Source organism: Embiotoca jacksoni, unplaced genomic scaffold (assembly GCF_022577435.1).
Source record: "Embiotoca jacksoni isolate LCO1_2020_lvr unplaced genomic scaffold, fEmbJac1.0.p SCAF_1, whole genome shotgun sequence".
Classification (NCBI taxonomy): Eukaryota; Metazoa; Chordata; class Actinopteri; family Embiotocidae; genus Embiotoca; species Embiotoca jacksoni.
The window spans coordinates 20939410-20962565 of NW_027185229.1; the positions used below are offsets into that span (position 1 = coordinate 20939410).

At 41.2% G+C, this 23156-nt stretch overlaps 1 protein-coding gene and 1 pseudogene across 10 annotated transcripts in view; both read left to right on the plus strand.

Annotated features, from left to right (window-relative positions):
- LOC138196737 (R3H domain-containing protein 2) overlaps positions 1-11144 on the plus strand; it is a 55478-nt gene extending 44334 nt beyond the window's left edge. For all 10 annotated transcript variants that reach the window (XM_069147086.1, XM_069147110.1, XM_069147101.1 and 7 more), the window contains 9 exons: positions 2045-2180; positions 4017-4174; positions 4825-4964; positions 5473-5573; positions 6457-6626; positions 6920-7064; positions 8074-8168; positions 8784-8868; positions 9433-11144. In XM_069147086.1, coding sequence (XP_069003187.1) covers positions 2045-2180; positions 4017-4174; positions 4825-4964; positions 5473-5573; positions 6457-6626; positions 6920-7064; positions 8074-8168; positions 8784-8868; positions 9433-9788 — 1386 coding nt within the window. In that variant the 3' untranslated portion in view covers positions 9789-11144. The remainder of the gene's footprint in view (positions 1-2044; positions 2181-4016; positions 4175-4824; positions 4965-5472; positions 5574-6456; positions 6627-6919; positions 7065-8073; positions 8169-8783; positions 8869-9432) is intronic.
- A 1335-nt stretch (positions 11145-12479) lies between these two features.
- LOC138199851 (SH3 and cysteine-rich domain-containing protein 3-like) lies at positions 12480-22280 on the plus strand (annotated as a pseudogene).
- The last annotated feature ends 876 nt before the right edge of the window (positions 22281-23156 follow it).

Sequence of the window (23156 nt, forward strand, 5' to 3'; positions counted from 1 at the left end):
TCACTCTGTGTCACTCACACTCTTCCGTCCTTCCCTCGGGCCTTTGCTTGAATCCATAAAGTAGTTATTAGAATTCATTTAAGGAGAGATGAACTAAATTGACCTGGCCATTAAACACCCTGTGGGAGACGTTAGGTCCTGTAATGTTGCTCTGGGGCTAAGCTATAAAAGAAGATGGTCTGTTTCGTAGAGTTTTAATAGGTGAAGTGAGTATTTTTTTTTTTCTAAAGTGGCAATAGTTTGTGCTTCTAACAGGAGAATTTGGGGTCAGTAATATTTCAGCATGGCAGATTGACAGTTGCTGCATGTAAAACACTTGTAAAGCTCACTATTATAAGAGGTGTGCCTTTGTCACAGCAGCAATAATAGAGAATACCAGGTTTCCAGTAATCAGATGCACAATTTACAGCACCCAATAATTGTAGTGCTTTTGTGTTGCTCTACCACATGTACCTGTTGGGATTTGTGTTATCAAATAGTAGATACTTTATGTGCGCCTACTATTTCCAGTCTTACAATTAGTTAAAAAAAAAAAATAAAAAAAAAGGTTTTGTGCTGTAGATTTTTTTTTTTTTTTTTTTTTTTTTAAATTTTTTTTTAGATATTTATTTCTGAATTGATGTATCTCTTGTTTTCTGACTTTTTTTTTTCAGCTTTCATTTTCTGCACTTTTATTTTCTAGTTCCAAGCTCTGACTTGTAAAGACAGCATCTTTTCATGCCTTTTATCACCCTACACACCTGCCTATATTTTTCTGTCTCTTGGATATCTATACTTGTGCAGACAGTATCGGTTGGAAATGGAAAATGCACTGTGTTGGTCAATGTGTGGGCGGTCGACAGTGTAACTGGCAAATCCTGACACCGCTGCAGCCTCTAGATGGGCTGATAGTTGTCGTGTATGCAGATGAAGGTGGAGGCATGAACTATCGATCCTCCTCACATTCAACTTCCTCTCGCTTTGCCCGTTAGATGGCTCCTTTGGAATTTCTGTGTGCTACATTTAGCCCAGTTGTATAAGCTGCAAGTTGTTCAAGCTTTAACGCTTGGCGCCGCTGTCTACTGTTGCACTTGATATTTACACTCTTGCTTGCGGCATCACTGTTGAATACAAAGAAGCACAGAATTGAGTTCTTCAGGCATCGTCTTAAGCTCAATACATTGGTTTACATGACTATTTGTATGTACTGTAAAAGGAGTTGGTTGTTGTTGGAAACCCACAGACTGAGGGGGAGTCGGCAGTTAATCACCTTTTTATATCATCATTTTACATTTAGTCTCACCTGTCTCGTATGTAGTCCGTGTCAGCCATGCCATGTTTTGGCTACAGCAATTTTCAGCAAAAAAAGTTCAAAAAAAATCTGAATTACTTGTTCAACTATTTGCACCAATTTGCCTAAAAAACGCAAACTATTTAACAGTTTGTCAAATATTTACGAAAACCTTTGATGCTATATATATATATATATATATATATATGCACTGTTAAATTTCTGTACAAATTTGGTTTGAGAATTGGATTCTTTGGCAGAAACTAAATTAATTCATGCTATAGTTTATTACTATGTAGTAAATCTATATAGTAAATCATACAATGGTGTCTAAACCCTATTTTGGTAAAGGGTGACTTAAAGAGTAATACAACACCAACTTTTAACACAAGTAAAGCCTCTCTCTCTCTCTCTCTCTCAAGAGAGAGAGGCTGTAGCTCAGTCAGTAGCATGGGTTGCACACCAATCAGAAGGTTGGCGGTTCAATCCCAGCTCCTCCTGTCCACATGCCTAAGTGTCCTTGAGCAAGACACTGCTACGTACACTAAAATTGCTCCCGATGGTGTACCATCGGTGTGTTGTAAGTCGCTTTGGATAAAAGCGTCAGCTTAATGTAATAAATAAAGCACAAATAATACAATATATGATCTGTATTAATCATATACAATACTATTACACATTACATAGAAAGGTGGAACTAATTGAGCAACAACTCTTCTCCTGTGTCTGTATTTATTGTCCTTTTAAACTGTTTCTGTTGATGTTCCTCTACAGATACAGGTGTCATACTACTCTCCCAGTCAGTATCCCAGCTCAGGCCAGCAGTACCGTGTGCCACAGCCTATGTCCCACCAGGTGTCTTATCCTGCCCAGCGCACACAACCCATGCCTCAGCCCACACAGCAGTCAGGTCAGTCCATTTTGTTACGCTCTGCCGTGCTGTTTTGTCATCACCTCTTATCTCCGTTCTGCATAGATGAATGGATTTATACAGTCAAGGCTCAGAAAAAGGTTGAATATCTCTGATCAAATTACTTTTTTTTTTTTTTTTTGTGGAAAGAAGTAAATACCACTCATAGAGCATACAGACACGAGGAAGAATTAGCCTTTCTTGAAATGTTAATGCACTGTTAGTTTTTATTTCAAAAACTTGACGTCGCATTTTTTGAAAAAAAAAAAAAAAAAAAAAGAAATTGTATGTGTAAACGCATGGACGCCCTTCTGCTCAAAACTTTTACCTGAATTGACTTGTGTCTGCAGTGAAGACTGATATATTTACATTTGTAGTCAAACTGTTCATACAGTTCATACAGCTCATACCACTTCACTGTTTTGGTGTCTATAGACAGATGTGGCATATGAGTTTAATCCAGCTGCAGCGCCATCGTCACCATCATGTTACTATGACAATAACTTAAAAAAACCCACTTCTGTGTCATTGTGTTTGTTATTAGGTATTGTAATAAAGAGACAACACTGCCGGCAAGAAGTCAGACAAAACGTACAACATTCCCCTCCTGTATTTATGCAGAATACTGTTGTTTAAAAAAAAAAAAAAAAAAAAAGAAAATATCTCAGAACTTGAAATGATTTGCAAGGGAAAAGTGAAAATGGGGGAAAGAGGTTTGCACAGATGTCAATTGCTGTTTTATTTGTTTATTTTCTGTTCATTAAAATAAAAAAGTAAATGTGCATTTAAATTAGTAGAAAGGCTGAGTTTTGTGTGTTCGTGACCGAGGCTGCATGTGCCTCTTTTCACTTCTTGAAATCATATAAATATGTACTTTTCCCACCCATTGTCTTATCTGTGTTATAATATTTCCAATGTGATGTACACGTATAGTTTCCTCTCTGAAAAGTTGAAACATAATAATTCACCTGCTCAGGCCACTTTCCAACATTTATCCAGAACAAGTCAATACACAGATCAAGTCCACCTGTCTTTATATTATGCTGTCCCTCAGCAAAGAAGCTGCTAAATCATACTGAGCTTTAAGTCCACCAGGTGAAAGGTTGAATTTCAACAACTTTGGTTGTTAAACAACTAAGGTTGTTTAACAAACAAGTCAAATGCACTTGGACAAATATAGAGCTTTTTTCTTTACACTGGCAGGCAGCAGCAGCTTTGTCCTTCAGTCTGTTTAATTTGTTCTTTGTGAAGGCTGAATGTGGGTTGATATACTGTAAGTGACGGATAGACATTGTTGACAACGTAAATGGACATTGGATCATAATGGAAGACTGCCAAATCCACATAGCTCATGAACACTCAGGTCAGTCAGACGTTGCATCAAGCTTAGACTTCTGTCAGGTTTGAAATATACGTTTTATGATGGTGGAGATTTATATTCAAAGGAAGTCTGAACTTAGACCTTTTGGATTGCAATACTTTGCTTCCTTCTACATATTTTATCACAATTGAGATTGTTGCCTCTCAGTTGGTGTAAAACCACTTGATCTTTATTTGTAAAACCACCAATTTTGAATGAATAAAGTATCTTTATATAATCCTAAAAAAGTAAAGAGACAATTGGGTTTTTCTGCCATCACTTAAGTTGTTTAAATTTGAACCAGTAATCAAGGATTACTCATTACATAGTATTCTGTAAAATGTTTCGCTCAGTGTTTACTGTCCTGTTGTACTGTCTTCTCTATCTTCTGTTCTTCCCTTTTCACCCGCCTTGTACTGTGTTCTGTCTTTAACCTCCCCAAATGTTCTTCTCCAATTTGTGCGTGTTTTAATCAGGACTCCAGACAATGATGCCCAGCCAGCAGCCGAGCTACCAGGGCATGATGGGTGTGCAGCAGCCTCAAAACCCTGGACTTCTCAATTCTCAGAGGGCAGGCATAGGAGGACAAATGCAAAGCATAATGGTCCAGTACCCACAGATGCCATCATATCAGGTACGGACTGTTTTCAATCATCTGTTGAATGATTAATAAATGCTACATACGTAGAGCTTTTCTTGTCTTTGTTAAGTAAACATTATGAATTGATGATTGCAGAGTTGTCTGTTTGCTTAAATTTGATCCCCACCAGCAGCCAAACACCTTTGGTTTATTTCAGCATGTTAAACAGCTCCATCTGGTGCACAGTTAAAACATCTTGAGGAGTCAAAGATATAGGACACTGAAAACATATGGTTTTAATTGTTAATCTTGATGAACACGAATATAAGCAATAAGTACACTATCAAGGATTATGTCGAAAAAACAAAGCAAATGCAGTGAAATTGTACCAATTAGCACATTATTTCCTGATACGTTTGATGCGTGAGCCAGTTTTAACATCATCAAAAGCATCTGCCATATCCCCACTGCACATAAACACACCACGGCACACAAAGAAGTTTGTGCTACTTCTCAATCTGAATTTATTAAATGGGAAAAGTCATGCAAAACACTGGTGTAGAAAATAAACAGGTCTTGAGTGAATCCTTCTGTCAGTCTTGTCCTTTCTCCGATCTCTGTTGGCTCCGACAAGAGTCCAGCAGAAGCACCGTTATATTTTCTTGAATGGTGTCGTTTTCTCTTCACCCTCAATACTTTTCCAGGTACCAGTGGGAAATGAAAATCAGCAGGTGGTGCAGCAGCAGTACCAGCAGCAGGTGATGGTGCCAGTCAGCCAGTCTGTCCAGGGGCCCATGCCTGTCTACTACAGTGTTATCACACCCACTCAGCAGAATAGCACAAGGTAGGTACAATTGTCAGACTTGGATTGATTGCTAAGTCAATTTACTTGTGAAGAACTTGCCTTGGTGTAGTGGTGCATAACAATCAAAAAACGGAAAAAAATTAAGAAACAAAAAGTAACACTCATCACATTCATTCAAGAGATTTGGTAAAGCTACCGAAACTTTTTTTTTTTTCCAGCCGTCTGTAAAAAAAAAAATAATGTTTTGAATCAATTATAAGCACACAGTGCCGCGATGACTAAACCAGTTTACCGTCTTACTGAATTTGTGTTTTCTCTGACGGCATCTGACTCATTCTCACCGACATGTCTTGAAACTTCAGATGAATTGTGTGCGGATGTGATATGCTCCGACAGATGGCCGGTACACATTGGAAAAATGCCTTAAAAATTTGACATGGGTGAAATTTTGTATAATATTCACCTGAAAGTGTTGTTTGCATCTTTCGCTGTGTGTGCATGGATTACCTTTTATGTAATATTTGTCTTCCTGTGTTTGTGCCTGCAGCCCGTCGGTAGGTTACCTGCAGCCTCCCAGCTCAGAGCAGTATCAGATTACACAGTCGCCGTCCCCCTGCAACCCTCAACAGTTGCAGCAGCAATATTCAGGTATGACTTCATGTCAAGTGATGTAACGCTAGAGGAACATTAGTTTAGATTTTTTTTAAGCTGTGGTTTGATTTTTGTTACCCAAGTGGGTGTTATTCTGCCAAAATGAACATCATGGTATTTGACATTTGAGTGACATCCATAATTTATGTACAAATATTGGTCTTTAAAAGTGCAGATTCTCAAATCTTTTTCAACTGAGTGTATTTGGATCAGCACTAACATTAAAACCACTGACTGCCATTAATATGAATTGAGTTGACAAAATATTGTACACCTCTCAGTACAGCCCAGTGCAGTTCAACAGCAGCACAAACTACAGTCTCTACGTATGGTAGTCGTTTGTTCTGAAAGTTACATTTTAGTCTGTTTCCAAGATATCACTTTCTATGAGATATCAAGCCCGAGCATTGTTTTGGGGTTTTTAAAGATGTTGTCAGCAGTTTATTGTATATTGAGGACTATGAATGTAGTTTATCTTCTCAGTTTGTCTTACAGGTTGTCTGCAGGTCACTAAAAAAAAAAACATTTCACAGATTCCCAATTTTCAATAGTTGTAACATATCATATGAAGATATAATTTATACTAATAAGTGATCCAGTATTTGTTTATACAGCCGCATCAACTTAAGGGATCCCTCAGGTTTAGTCATAGTTGTTAACTTATAAGTGCATTATAATGTGCTGAGAACTAAATGTTTATATGGCTCATAAAAAAAGAAAGCTGGTATTTGATTCAGTTTGTTTGAAGCAACCTTTGTGCTATTTTTGGTCTTTTATAACAGGTGAAAGGCTGAACACCGGAGACGTGTCCGTGCTGTTCTCAGTCCATGAAACTCATAAATCATCTGTTTATCTACTTGCTCTGTCTGTGCTCTCTCAGGAGTGCCTCCTCCTGGACCCGGGGTAATGGTCATGCAGCTCAGCGTGCCCAATGGGCCACAGCCTTCCCAGAATCCTCCTCTGGTCCAGTGGAACCCATGCAAGTACTACAGCATAGAGCAGAGGCCCAGCAAGCCAGGGGAGCTCTACAAACCTGACAACACTCCTCAGGTACACACATGGCGACCTCCTCGAACAGGGGTGTATTATTGTTCATGCAAAGGACCTCATTAATTCAGGTTGCAACTCACACATCCCTCCATTCCTGCATTCAGTCCTTCTTCTATCAGCCTGCCGCGCCATAGTGGTCATCTGTCATACTGTTTTACTTTAAAAGGTGCTTTAGATCAGTGCTTCTTCTAAAAGTAAAGGGAGCAAATATGTTAATAAACTGCAAAAGTTATCGCTTAATCCGGACAATCTTTTTCACTTTTCTTCTATGTTATTTTTTTCTGCGTGGACAGGCCAGTACTCAGCTGACGAGTCCCCTGGCCTCCCCGACTCAGTCTCCCACCCCGTCTCCCTCCGGCAGCGTCAGCAGTGTCTGTCCAGGCCTGGGACCATTACCCCTCATTTCCCAGTTTCCCCGGCCAGGAGGACCAACTCAAGGTACGAGTGAAGGTTCAAATACATAAACATATGCAGCAGTTCATGAACAAAGTCCTGCAGTAAAAAAGTGTTCCAGATATCCAGCAGAGGACAAGAATGAGGGAAATGCATGTGTATGCTTGTAACCGTGACACTGTAAATAGTAAGAATATAATAGCAGTTTATTTCTTGAAATTTGGGGATTATAACTGACATTTTAGATTATTTCAGTATTTGCTGTAGATTTGACCTCCAAACAAGTTAAGATATTACATTTGAAACTGTATTGTAAAAGTTGATATTATTCATGTTGTACGTTGTCTGATTGTAGTGAGAACTCCTCTTCCACGAATCTAATCAGTTCGCTGAAGCAAAATGTTGTCATCGCCCAAACCAGTTTAGTAACCACATGACTTCAACCTGCAAGCAAATAAAGAAATCCTGCTGTCCCGGCTGTGTGTTTTAACCCCTCGTCAGGTTTACGCTCTTTCACCCAGTTCCACAGTGACCATCTAAACCTGGTGAGGTGGCTTTTGGCCCTGAACCAAGTCATTTCACCTCAGCAGGTTCACATGGCGGGCACCGTGCCACAAACCTCCTGATTCCATCACATGAGTCTTACCTCATCCCTGTGCTCTGTCTTATATTTGCACTCAGTACCTTCACTGACAAACAGGCACTCTGTTTGCTGGGCACGATTACACACACAAACAAGAGTCTTGCGTCAGTCTGCGATACCTGTAGAAGTCAGCCACATGCGGCTGTCTGGGCCGTTGCTATGGGCTTTGGGTGCTTTGCAGGTTTTTCTTATAACCAAAACATTGTTTTCTCAATCTTGGCCGATTCCATTAGCCGTTATTAAATTCCTTTTAAATGTCCCTTTTAACATTTGGTTGTCTGTTTATTTTTATTACGCATTTTTATGCTGCCTTCTTGGCCATCTGGTCTATTTCTCTCTCTAAAGTCCAGCTGTCTGTTGAAGATTAAAGATTGATCATTTTGAATTTTGCTTATGATTTGCGTTGTTTAGGTGATGGTCGCTACTCCCTGTTGGGGCAGCCCCTCCAGTACAGTCTGTGTCCTCCACCCCTCATGCATGGCCAGTCGTCCTACACCTCCCATCAGGTCAGTAATGCCATGTCTTAACAGCCTAGTCCTAACTTAACAGCTGGTGTAAAATCCTCTGTAAAAGAACTCTGTAAAATCAGAATGAAATGCACGACTAAAACCTCATTGCTGCTAAGCCTCACTTAGATCGTTGAAGTGATCACTGAAACAGCGTTTCTGAAGTTGAAAGACATTTATATGACTAAGAACACAAGAGCATAAACTGTTCTCTCATTATTAAAGTTAAAAAAATTGTTTCCTTTTAATTCCTTACTGACTGAATAGGTACCACTGTGTAACTTGCCTTTGTGAATGAAGGTAGTCGGGGATCACTCGCATCTTTCTTACATCACAGTCCTAAAATGTGGGCTGTGTGGAAATCTTAATATCTCTTTACAGCATGTTGTGTAACTAAAAGGTACAGAAGCTGTGATACATTGTGAGCCATCATTTCCTCCCTCTGCATCAGACCTCATCACTTTCCTGTGCCCACTAATGTGCAGTTAATGTTGCCAGTTACCAAAGATTTGCAGTTTGCTCCAACTGATTGCCTACACCCCCACCTAGCGTCCTGTTGTGTTCCTGCACGGTGGTAATGAGCTTCCGTAATATGTGGTGTGGTGGTGTGTTCAGGGCCAGGGAGTAATGAAACACGGAGCGCGAGGGAAAAAGCAAACACTCAAATCTGCATCAACAGATCTCGGCACCACTGATGTAGGTAAGTTGGAAATGCATCATCACACACCGGCAATAACGTCCACAAGTGTTTATCATTTCATTTCCTGCAGGTATGTTGCACACACCCCCTCGGGGTCTTGTATTTTTAACAACCCCGAGAATTTGTGGGTTTAAAGATGTATGAGATTTCCATGTGGGAGATTTCAGGCTCTCATCTGAGCAGCATCGCATCAGACGCCTGGCTGTTCAGGTAAAAGTGTTAAGACAAGATAGAAGAGGAAATCAAAGCATGTGCAGCGGCTGTTTCCCCACAATCAATCTGGTTTGGATTTTATTAAATAATGATCGCTGTAAGTACTCTAGCTGCAGTGCATTCTAGTTCAGTTCTGCAGCCCTAATTGGATATCCTGTAGAGTATGCCTCTCGCCTCAGGGCCGTGCACACTGTAATTCCCCCATATGTTGCACGCTGCGAAAGGTTTTCAGTTGAAACAGATAAACAAACAGAGTGAGTCCCTGAAACAGGTGCTTCAAGTGTCTCAAGGTACACCGCGGGAAATCAAGCCTGCCTAACGACTCGTGTCTGACTTTTTCTTGTCGCCCAGTGGTGAGTCGGGTACTCGAGGTAACAGACCTGCCGGAGGGGATTTCACGTCCAGAGGCTGAAAAGCTCTTCAACCAGCTGTCGCTGTGTGGTGCCAAGATCCAGTGGCTGAAGGAGCCCCAGGGAGGCCGAGGAGGACCAGGAGCCACAGCCGGGCCCGGCGTGGGAGCCGTAGGAGTGAAGTGCGACGGCAGCGACCCAGCTCACCTCTACACGGTAGTGGCGGTGTTCCCCAGCACCATGGCTGCCCAGAGTGCTTCCTTCAAACTGAACAACAGCGGGGCCAGCCTCTTCAAACTGAGGGCCGCCAAAAAGAACTATGACCTGCGTGTGCTGGAGAGAGCCAGTTCTCAGTGAAAGGAAAAGAGAGGGAGAGGACAGAAAGAAGGTGAAACAAACAAACAAACAAACAAACAAACAAACAAACAACAAGACAGACAGACAGACAGACAGACAGACAGAGAGACTCTCGGTGGACTGGTGGGAAAGGAAGGAGGACTAAAGGGGACTGCCCTTAGTGTACAATTCAAAAACACAACGACTAAAAAAAAAACAACTTGACAAGTTTGTGAAAAAAAAAGAAAAAAAAAATGTGTCAAATGTATAAAAGGGAAGAAGGTGTGAATCATGAAGTGGCTGGTGTTCGGTTGCAAATATGATTTTGTTTGTTGTTTTTACTCATTGTTTTTGTTTTGTATTTATATAGCAGAAGAGCACACAAGACACGCGAGCATGTGTTTCACTGTTGCCGTGGAATGTGTGCCGCCATCACACACACACACACACACACACACACACACACACACACACACACACACACCAGGAGACTCAAACAGACAAGGAAGCGCAGGCACGAGGGTCGTAGCACATAACAAAAACACACTGGACAGTCGACCTAAGTCAATACCCCCCTCCTCCCTCCTCGACCCAACAACCCTTCCTCCTCTTTGTGCCAGCGCTTTCTCCCCCTCCTCAACTCTCCTTCTCCCAGTCGTCTCTTAATCCCACATATTTATACAATTTCATAGCACACAGCGGCGCACTCTCTCTTGCTTTCCCCTGCTGCTCCGCCTCTTTTCTCGCCACGTCTCACGCCGCCTCCGATCTTTCACAGCTCCTCCGTCCCTCTCATGTACTCTGTCACTGCTCTCTCCTCTCTTGCTTTCTGTTTGCCTTACTGCTGTTGTGGGTTTCTGTATTGCGCCGTTTTTTGTTTTTTTTCTCAGAAGTTTTCTTTTCTCTTTTTTTGTTTTTTGGGGTTCAATATATTTATATAAGTGATGTAAGGAATAAAAGAAATCTATATATTCAGTGATTTTTCTTTTTCTTCCCCCAACCGCCCCCTTTCCCTCTCCCCCCCCGCCGCCCTCCCCCCGAGTGACAAAGGTTTGGACCCTTCTTTATCCTTTCCTCCTTCCCTCTTCATCCCTGCTCCTCTTCCCCTCATTTGTTTTCCTCCTTACTGCCCTCTACCTCACTTCTCGTGTCCTCTCCTCTCTCCCACATGCCTCCCCCCCCTCCCCCCGCCCTCCCCCACTCCTTCCGGCGCCCCCATTGTGTTTGCGTTTTTCCGTTGACAGCTGTGCGGAACGTATCAGAAGAAGTAGTTAAAGTGCACAATGATTGCATATGTCTACTGTAAATTTTATTTAATCTGTTATTTTTGTTTGTTTTTAAAAATATAAAAGTTGAGAAAAAAAATCTATGAAAACACGTTTTGCGTCATGTGGTTTATTGTTTGAATCGCCCGAGGCCGACGCTAAAGCCTGAAGCCTCACGGAGTCAGAACCCACCGTGTTTCATACAAAAAGGCGCATGTTTAGAAACAGATGGCAAAAGAAAGGAGAAGTGTCTTCGTAAGTCACCCACCAGCTTCAGCGCTGCTCGGTGTTGATTCTGCAAGTCTCCGACTGAAGGATGAAGTCTGACGTTCCAGAAGATTATTCATCTGCTGTTTTGCTACTTCTCGATATTTCAGTGCAAAATGAGGGTACATTTTTCAGACGCCTTCACTTTTTGTTTCGATTTTATTCTGAATTGATAAAATGACCCATTTTCACACATCAAACCGCTCTCAATAACCCATATTGACAAAGTGAAAACATGTTTTTGGAAATGTTAACATTTAAAAAATAAAATGTCAGACCCATTTTTCAGCTCTTGTTAGAAGCCCCCCCCCTCCCACCGTTCAGCAGCCATAACAGCTCAGAGTCTTCTCCGGTAAGTCTCAAGACTTTGCATGCTTTCATTTAGGAAGTTTGTCCCGTTCTTCCTGGCAGATCCTTTCAAGCTTGGATGGGAAGCGTCTTTGAATTCTTGATTGAATTTTATATTCTTTGTCATTTAAATGTCTATCGTGTGTCTGACACTTTTACAGGAGAGCAGCGCAAAATCAGTGGCAGCACTCGTTCAGTGGCGATACGACCTGGAACATCAGGGCAAACTAAGCTCTTGTCTCTAAGAGTAATAATTCAGTTCGACCTGAAGAGTTGGCAGTTTCAGACAACCGTTATTCCCCAACAAAACCTACCAACCGCCTTTCCAGCTGGTGCTCTTGTGTGTTTCTAACCAGGGTAGATCCACTGTACCTCTAAACTACTGCCGTGAATTCATGTAATTACCGGTACCTGACCGACGTCTCATAATGAGCCAGCTTCATTTCCTCATGAAGACCGAGAGATGTCACCTAAAGCTTGAAAAATATATTTTAAGTGTCATGTTAAAGTTTAAGAATGAGCTCTTGTTTGAGATCGTTTTTGCCACTAATTCTACTCCAGCCTGGGATTTGTCTTTGAATGGGATTTATTCAAATCGCAACGCAGGTCATCTGATAAAGTCCACAAATAGTTTATGAGCGTGAATATATTTACGACACAACTCTTTACTCTTGAGAGAGGATCCAGTAGCAGAACACTCCAGTTTCTTGCCACTCAGCTTTTGGAGAGCTCAGCTGTCCCCAACATGTATGCAGGCACATATGTAAACACGCGTAAAGAGTCGGGGCTGAGCCGGGCGGGTTGTCCCGCTGGCATTACTCATCCCAATCTCCCACCTGTTAAGAGTCTCATTTGGAAAGTCCAGCATGTAAAGGACTTAACAGCAGGGCTGGTAGAAAAAGCTAGGAAGAGTCCCATCGAGTTTCCAGCCGCCGAAAGTCGTCTGACAACAACCACGTCTCTTTGAGAAGAAGTAGAAGTCAAGTTACACGGTCAGTTGACAAATTTTGCCTGAACATGCTTCCAGAATAATCATCCGCCCTCTATTAGTCGTTTACTAATAACTTATGGAGCACTTTTAGTTGTTGGATTGCTGAATGTTTTCTGCTTCATGTCTTTAGCATTGATTCTAACATGCAGAGAAACCTGAGAACTGGGAAACCCTCTGAAATCCTGTGGCGGTATACCTTGTACCAGGTTACAAGTCAGTCCTGTTTTTAACTTCTGCTAAGATCAAGTTGCATCTTCAGAACAGACCTCGGAGTCTGCTGCATCATGGGAGATAATTCCTAAGGTTTGTTCACTGATAACTAAAGTGGGTGCCGCACATGCTGAAGGGAGTATTGTAAGGAGGTTGTTGGATGTTCAGAAACTGCCCGGAGGCCAAACAGAAAGGAGTTCCTTCATTGTAACACTAACAGGGATTTCAGAGACACTTCTCTTCACTTGTCCTAACGTTGTGGCTGCAGCAATGATGCTTGTGTGTTTTCTGTGTATAGTGCCATCTGCTGGTCCAATCTCTCAATATCAGGAAACCTCGAGCACCAAACGGCACCAATGGCTCAATATGACTCGTAAGTTCAGTTTGCAAATGTTCACTTATTCACTCAGAATGAGTTTGTATGTTTATTACAAAAATCCATGTAACTTCTGAGGCCAGTTGTGGGACTTTGTTCTCTAATGTCTTAATATACGGAAAATGATTTAATTTTTTTTTTATTTTTTATTTTTTATTTTTTTTAAATCAAAGGAATGAATGTGAATAGAAAACCAATGCTTCTCTTTTTATATTATAAAATGAAGACGTAAAGCCCTAAACATGAGGCAGGCCTCAGTTTATCTTTGGCTGTTAAACATTTGCTGCTCAGTCTGACATTTGCTACCCTGACGATGACAGGCTGGAGGACAAGGACTCTGGATATTCATGACAACCCACCTCTCCCTGATAACGTGGTGAAAGAAGAGGACAATACGGTGAGACATCACATAACACAATGTGACACACACACACACACACACACACACACACACACACACACACACACACACACATCAAAGGGCTGTTCATACACCAGATACTCAGGAAGCTGATTTATTCAGGTTAAGTAACTGACAACAAGGACTATACACGTCTGACTGACACATTGTTTATATCGGGATGTTTTATATGAATCATAGTGTGTATCAGATGATATTGTCTCTGCAACAAGATCACATCAATAATTTAAAGGATAGGTTCACCCACATCCCTAAAGAATCCACCATATTTTCTGCCCCTTGTAGTATCAAGTATTTTTTTCAGCTTTAATGACCAGGTTTGGAGATATCTATCTCTGCCTTTCTCCAAATACAAAGGAGGTGAATGTAATAATATCATTTTAAAAACAACAGATGTAAAAATAATCAAATATTTCTTTACTAAAAAGCCGTTTGGTTTAAAATAGATTGCAAACTTTTGTTTTGTAGATTATCCACAGTAACCAAGACATGGAGGTAGGAAGCCAAGAGACAAATATAACCACCTCTATTTGTAGATACCAGTAAGTCGTAAGTAAATAAATAAAGTATAGATGAAGTGACTTCTATAGATTAGATTAATCGACCTAATCTCTCGTTACCACTCACACTTTTGAATATGTGATGAGAGTAGAAATGGACAGATTCCATCACCTGTTTCTCTGCTGTTTGGTGAATAATTGTCACAGTTGGTTTAAATATGTCAACCCTTAAGCTGACGTCCGAGCCGAGGCATTGTGGTGGGTTTGTTTTGGAGTCCTGACAGCTAAATAGAGTTGCAGAGTGATGGCGCTGTAATGTGCGAACTATGCCTGGTATTAACAGTTATTGTAGTGTAAATCCACAGCCCGACGGGCCGCAGGACGCCTCTAATCCCGCCAGTCATTGAGAGTCTGAGCCAGTTTAGTCTGTCAGGCGTCCCTCTGATGGTGTGTGTACAAATCTGTGAATGTGCGTGCGCGACATCCTCATAGCTGCGTTAGACGAGACTGTATATTCAGCGGTAGCGATGTCAAGCTTTGTTACATTTAGTCGGGGATGTTGCCAGTATCTGTTGAAGGCTGTTTTGAGATCTAAGCCTTTACTATGTCCCACCTGTGGTTTGTGTGTCACGCAAAAGAGTCCCAAAACTCTCAATAACACGCAGAGCAACTTTCTAATCTGAATTCTTGAATTTTAGCAAAATAAATATGTAAAAATTACGCACAGTAGTCTTGACACTGAAAAACCATTATTCCTGGATCTGCTTCTGGCTGATATGATGCAGTTTGCGTGACGACTAGACAGCTTCCATCAAGTCAGGCTGCAGTATTAATAGAGTCGTTCTCAGATGAGTGTGTCGGGCTTCGGCTGGTTCAGGATACTGAGACAGTTTGGGTTAAATAAACCCACTGCAACCGACAGCTCCACCGTCCACAGTTATTCATTCAAATGCGACCAAAATTGCCGCAGACCTTCTTTGGATAGTAGATATACGTGTTTTCAAGGGGGTCTGCAGTGATATTAAATATCTTCCTGTAATGTGTAGTGTATGCAAAACTTTTTTCAATTTCACTAAAAGTTGAATCACCATCAACAAGCCATGGTGGAATTTGAACCATTAATAGCAAAACGGCAGTCGGAGGAGAATCTTTTACGTGTTGAGTTCACCGGACTGTCGGTTCAGTCACTGGAAAGCTCTCGAGTGAACTCCGTGAACCCAGCTCAAGGTAATCCACACGGTTCACGGAGGGTGATTCCCCCTAAGGGTAAGCCACACGGTTTCGGGTTTGCGTTGCAAATGCAGTCTTACTAATAACAAACCAAAGGTCAACGACAATAATAACTAATACAAAAATAAAAAAAAATAAAAAAAAATAATATAAAACAAAACTCAAATAAAAGTCATGTTTGTATCTAGTATAGCCAGGGCGATGCAGCCAAGTTCGATGTTTCGCCGTGACACAGGAAGTTGATGTTTAAGGTCAAACGATGCTCCAAACCTCACGAAAGTTTGCACATGCGTCAGGCGCCAACTTTTGTGAGTTTTTGAAAATGTTAAAACTGACACAAAAAAAAAGGCTATTTTTTTTTTTATTTTTTTTTTATTTTTATAAAGAATAAGGAACGAGATTGCACTTTTTTTTTTTTTTTTTTTTTTAAACTGCAAGCGGGAATATGCGGACCCTCGCGTGCTGCACGTCGGGGATCCAGCGGGCCGCCGGCTCCCCGACGTGCAGCACGCGAGGGTCCGCATATCCCTGCTTGCAGATTTCATTATTGTTGTTCTCTATAGTGATTTTCAACCTCCACCCTCACTTACTTCCGGGTCTATTTTATCTATGATGAGGAGGTGGAGGAGGAGGAGGAGAAAGACGAGCCTCCTCCTGAGCCTGTCAAACCAGTCAACGACAAACCTCACGAGTTCAAGGACCACTACTGCAAGAAACCAAAGTTCTGCCACGTCTGCGCGCGCACGATTGTTTGTACGTACGGTTGACCTGCTTTTTGTTTTGTACGGAATGAAAATAGCAGTCTATAAAAACCTGTTTTTCGGAACTAATTTGGCTTCATTTGGTTTATTCTCTTTAGTAAACAACAAGTTCGCGCCGCGATGTAAGAACTGCAAAACCAGCATCCACCATCCAGTGTCAGTCGTACGTGGAGTTCCAGAGGTGTTTCGGCAAGATTGTAAGAGACGGAGAGCTAAAATAAACTGCAGATATTTGTTTTTTTTAGATTTAATGTATACACTCCTCTGCTCCTTTAGCCTCCGGGCTTCAGAAGAGCCTACAGTTCTCCTCTCTACAGCAGTCAGCAGAATGCCACAGTCTCTCAGCTGCTGCCCTTCTGTGAGTCCCGCTTACAACCAAAATGCATGAGCTGCAGCTTAGACATTTTGTTTTGTGTTATGGATTTGCTTAGGCACATAGTGGTGCTTGAGTGTGTGCAAATCTGATGATATTTAAGGTCATACTTGTGCAGAAATATATTGAATTCTCGAGAGTTGACAAACTTTTAAGCAGCACTTTAGCGGTTAGTTTTTCCATTCATAAATTACATCATACAAAACATTTTCACTGGCAAAAAAAAAGCATACATAACTCTCATTTTTATTCTCAGTTTTTTTTCATGCTGATCAGAAGTTGCTTGTGGGATTTTTCAGTTTTATTCAACTCAAATTATGTCTTTTGAGCCGGTGTCTTTTTTTATTTACTAGTAAATCAGGAATTGGGGTCATCACCAGATATGAAAGGCCTCGCTTTCTATTCCCAAGGAAAATTGGTTCGCAAAATCAAACGCAATCGTCCGAGATTGTTGTAGTCAGTCATGTCCTTTAATGCCGTTGCAGTAAACAGCTCATATATTCTCACTCGTCTGCGTTTGTGTGGTTTCTGTGTTTTAATGAGTGCCGATGTTTGATTGGCAGCACACAAACCGCACCGACCCTGTGTTTGAGACTCTACGGATCGGTGTGATCATGGCCAACAAGGAGTGCAAGGAAGGCTCAGGGGACAATAAGAGCGTACGTATGGACGCACTAATGAGACTTCTGACTCGTACAGGACGAAACCACGTATGCCCAGTAAAATCACTGAATGTTTTAAAGCCTTCTCAGTTTCTGCAACAGCCTGGTTAACATGCAGAACCATTTTATCCATCCAAGCCTCATTGAAGACTTTGATGTTTGATGATTTACTTTAGGTAGACCTAATTGGTTGTTAGCGTTAGTATCATTTTATCTTTTAATATATATATATTTATTATTTCTGGACATTGTTTTTTTACTAACCTTAAAGTCTCAGTAAGGGAAATATAAATGTATTGTTGTTCCTAAGATGATGATGATGATGATGGAGGAAGACGAGTCCCAGCCCAAGCAGGAGGATAAAGGAGGGGAAACAGACGCACAATAACAAGGCATCAAGTTTAAGTCTGGTCCTGACCATTCTTTATGTCACCTTACTTGTATCCGTCGCTGTTAGCTGTCTCTATTTACTGTTTATTAACTACAGAAATGTAATCAGATTATTAAGTATGATGAAAAAGATGCACAAAAAAAAAAAAAATGAAGCTGTAATTTTCACGTCGAATGAATACTTGTCTCTTTGCGTGTCTTTTTTTGTTGTTGTTGTGTTGTGAACTAGCAAACACAGGAGGAGACAAAGCTCCTGCCGACGACAAGGTCTGAAAATCTGAAGACGACATAATGATGTCACGACAACTGATAATAATGCAGAGAATTACAGTGGTGCTAATGAATCCTCCAACTCATAGCACCGTTTAGGTTGGTTGTTCCTCTCAAACACGAGCCAATAAAGAAATGTTTCCTAAATTAGCGCCCCTGGTTAGTTTTAGGCACAAACACATGGTTTGGGGGGGAAAAAATGGTTTAGGTTAAAATGATTACTTACACCGTGTTATTTGTTACGGTTATTACTTCCTTAAAGTTATGCAACCTTTATTGTCAGGGCAACAGTAAATGCCTAAATCTATCCACCCAACCCGCCTTCCGACAAATGAGTAAAAACTCACATTATACCGACGTCATCTGAACTTCTCCAGGACACTAGCTTGTTGTTATTTATACGACCACGAGAGTTTGTTTCACTTTAAAACAGCTTTGAGTCGTAATAAGCTGCTCGCACAAAAAACACGTGGAGTTTTTTTTGGGTTTTTTTTGGAGGACAGGCTCATCAGTTGTAATAATGTTGAATGAATAATCTTTTATGAAGGATGCTGACTCTGAGGTCAGTGCTGAGTTTTGTGTGTGTGTGTCTGTTTTCAGAGTAAAAAGCCTCAGCTGGGGAAGATCGGTGTGTTCAGTCAGGCTCACTATTATCTGGCTCTCTATCGCTTCAAGGCCACAGAGAAGGATGATCTGGACATTCAGTGAGCCTCTTCTCTCTCCCTCGATGTTTCTCTTAACGACTTTCTCTTTCCTCCTGGCTGTGTTTTTTTATTATCATCATTTCATATCTGAATATTGCTGAAATACTCATATCTTGTTTGTTCCTAAGTGATGGTGACATCACAGTGATAGATGACTCCAATGAGGGATGGTGGAGGGTGAGTCCCACATGTTTCTGTTTTTAATACTGCCAACACAACATATTTCTATGTGTTCATGATCAAGGTGATGTTTTCCACCTTGTTTGCTCTCCAAAAGGTATGAAATTTTACGGAGAGACAGCCAGATGGCTTGAGGATCAATTAATTCGATTTTTGGTCATTATCAAGGTCTGGGATTTTTGCCATTAGATGATGATCTTTTTTTGAGCCAGAACAATTAGGCTGGTTTTATGTGCTGGGGGGAAAAAAAAAAACTGTCCAACTGCTGTAACTACCAAGTTGGCTGCTTATGAGGTTTGTTTTCAATATCTATAGAGCTGTTAGGCAAATTTTAGCTTTGAAACTAAGTGCTGCAGCTTGGAAGTGGAAGAGCTGTTCTGTTGTTTTCCACTTTTGACAGTGGTTAAAGGTTGAGGCTTTGGAAAAGTTGATGCAATTCTCACAAACTATCCTCAAAGATCAGGTTGTAAATAGAGCATGTAGCTATTAAATCACGCCTCCTTATAACCACAGGCTGCTTCAAGAGAAGATGCGGGTTTTAGGAAACAATGTATTATTTTCTGAACGCTCCCCAGTTTGAGATGTAGTTCAACTTTGTGTTTCTCTCTGAAAACGTGCCAGACGAACTGTTTTCCATAATGACTGGTCTCCACTTCATCATCCATCCAGCTATATTTGTCAGCCTCTCAGGTTTCAAAGCAACGGTGGACAACACATCCGCATTTAAATTGAGCCGTGTAAGTAAACTAAATTAGGCCCTGAAGCTGCGTTGCCTCACTGTCAAAGTTTTTTTTTTTATTCCACCAGGGGAAAATCGGAGAGAGAACGGGGTTCATCCCTGCCAACTACATCATCCGAGTGCGAGCAGGCGAGGGGCTCTGCAAGGTGACTCGCTCCTTCGTTGGCAACAGAGGGATGGGACAAATCACTCCGAAGAAAGACCAGGTTAACACAGACGCACACAGACACACAGGTACACAGTCTCCCATACGCAGATACATCATTATATAACCAAACTATAAATCACTCCACTATATTTACACGCAGTCTCAGTCTGCTCGAACCTAAAGCCCAACACACGGGAATACAGAACTGAGAACTTGAAATATTTGTATGTATCTTTCTATAGCTGTAAGGACAGTTGAGCCTACGCACAGGAGCACAAACACACACACACACACACACACGCACACACACACACACACACACACACACACACACACACACACACACACACACACACTGCATACCTACCAGCCTGAAGCATTGTCTGCTAAATCAAATCTCTAAATGTCTGTTTGCTTTATTAAAGTCTTAATTAGTCTGCTGCACACACACACTGGATAATTGAGGTCAAAGTTTCAAAACACATGTTAAACTGCTATAAATCCACAACACGTTCATCTTTTACCATTCAGTTCAATGAACATGGAGAAGTTATTCAAGTAAATGTAGTCATCATAGGAGCTGACATGATGGCTATAAACGCCATGATTAGACATGAACATAGAAACTCACACAAGTCTGTTTCATGTTGACAGGAAGAGACTAATGATTAACATTCACTGACCTTCAGCCCAGTTTAACCCCTCACCTGTTTACATTTAACCCTCACTATAAGTCATCCTGAAGTCTAACTCTAAATTCTATTTCCTCGTAAAGAAATAATAACTATTTAGCAGCCTGCATTGCTGTTTCATTGTTATGTCACCACCGAGAAATTTAAATGTTTAAGTTTGACACTTAAGGGCTTTTAACAAATCTGCAAATTAAGATTTAAAAGTTCAAAGTTTAAAAAGAATGTGTTTTTGCACTTTCTCCGTCAGTTTTCTGCAGATTTGAGGTGTCTGAGACTGTGAAAAAGTTCCTATGATGTCTCGGATCTCACCAGCTGGACACTTAAATCTGTGGGTCAAATATTCGCCATGATCTGTTTGAAGGGGGGAAATGCAAAAGCTAATGGACCACACTCCACAAGTATCGCGGAGTTACTAAGAGGGTGGAGGGAGCACACTTTACTTTGAGTTTACTATGGAGAGACACGATGTTTCATATCTGAGGGCGGGTTGAATTTGCTTTACTGTTTGCTCAAATATGACACAATTGTTTTACATGCACATTTTCTGTTCTCGCCTGCTATTAAGACTTGTTTTACTTTTATGAATGTGTCCCTGCACGCAGTCAAATATAAAATTGCATGTTCATTTCTCCTCTCAGTGGATGTCTTTTTTTGAAAAATCATATATAACACAAACACAAAACCACACACTTCTGTGCTGGAACCCGTCAGGGAAATGATTAACTACACTTACTAGACATTGAAGAAATGTCCATGTAAAAGATTGTTTGTTGTGCGTGTCATCAGGTTGTGGTGAAGAAGGGTGAGGAGGTGAACGGCCACCTGAAGGTCAGTACAGGACGGAAGCTCGGCTTCTTCCCAACCAACCTGCTGCAGGAGATCTGAGGAGGAGCAGGAGCTGGTTCGACAAACCTTTGGCCTCCTTTCTGTGCTGTGACTGACATTCTTGTTCTCGGTCCAAAGCAGCAACAACACTCCACGCAAGTATTTTGATTTAAACACACATACCGGGCACTTTTCCTCTGTTTCTTTGCAAACTGCTATATCACTTTACAAAGTCTGCGTGTAGGATATAATTCGTTGATGAATGTGCTCATGGTCTGCTGATTCGCATAAAAAAAATGAATAAAAATATAAAATTCCCCCCCTAAAATTTGGCAAACAGAGTATCACGTATGTGAAATGAACAGATGCAGATTTTCTGTTCCTACATCACTGAACACGCACAGTTTACTAATTGTATTATAAAAACACATTTTGTATTCCTGATGTAGTCAAGAGTTAGTTTTTTACTGCTTTATTAATACCACAGGACTTCCTGTAGGGGATCTGTTTAGTAAGTTTCCCTTCACTCATTATTTTGCTGCATCGTAACTGTTGAACTACAGCATATTGCAGCATAAATTTGTGAGTAAAGTTACATTTTGAAAACAGCATTTCTGTGTATTTTGTTGTTTTACTTGGTGTCACTGGGGACTTCCAGGAGAGGTATGATGGTACCTTAGCAGTCATTTTTAACAGATTTAATAATATTAAATCCATCCATCCATCCTGCTGCTACATGACTGCCTCTTTCCCCAAGTTGCCCATATAACACTCGTGATGGAGATGAACATTATTGTCAGTGAATCTCTGAAAAGGTGCAGAATTATCACTTTGTTATCAGTGTAATTCTTAGCGAAGGCAAGAATGCATTCTGACTCCCTCACATGTTGGGGAACAAATGAGGGATTCAAATGAGGCCGAGGTATTTCCACATCTTCAAAAGGATGCAGAGCTATTTTCTACTCTTGAGTGCAGAGTAGAGTGCTTACTCTGTAAGCCAGAGGAAACACCGTGGGGACGATTTGCTATGTAAAGGGCCGGCTCAGTGATCAGGAATGCAGGGAATGGCATCTGTGGATCCGAAGAGACATTCCAGAGGTGATGACAGGCCTGAATAACATGACACCCAGACAGACAAAGTTCATTTTGGCTTCCTCTTCTAGACGTATCCACCACCTGTCCTGCCTTCTCATCATTTTTAAGAAAATAAATCCTTTTTTTTTTTTTTTTTTTTTTTTTTTTTTTTTTTTTTTTTTTTTGCTCTTTCACCATGTGTTTATATGGATCCGATGGATTCTCTCATTCACTGCCTCTCCGTTTTGTCTGGCGTCCTCTCCCTCACTGGAGTTCAGACTCAGATGCTGAGGCGCCTGCAGTCACGCCTCCTTCTTCCTCTGTTGTCTGTCAGAGGAAAGGAGCAAGGAGGCAGCAGTCCTCTGATTGGAAGACAGAGCACCCCTTCAGACACGGGTCACTACTTCCTCCTGGAAAACGGCCTCCGCTTCATGCCGCTCTGGCCCGAGTCGCTGTGAGGAAGATACCGCAGCTGCCATGTTGTCATCCTCGACCTCCTGACCCTGCCACTCCAGACAGGCAGGATGGAGGAGGGCTGCCATAATATTTGTGGATTTGTGTGGCTGGACGATTTTATATAGTTGTGTGTAAGTGTGTGTTTGTATACACAGTATATGCCAGTGAGAGGTCAAGGAGGGGTTGACAGCATGAAGCTGTGGCAACGAATCTGTTCAATTCAAAATAATCTTTATTTACAAACGTACAGTTCAGCTGCATATAACTCTGCTGTAGCCCCAAACAAATCTTTGAGATATATTTATTGCTGAAATTAAAATCGATAAGGTCAACTCATTGGCTTGTTTGGGGCTTTAAACTTTGTTGCATGGTCCTCATCTGCGGATTACTGAGTTTGCGCTGTTGCAATGGAAGCATACTGTAAAAGTTCAAACTTTAAATGCCACCTCTGGCACATAAAAGTTGAGCCTGACAGTTAATTGTTGAGCTCGGGAACAGTTTGGAAGT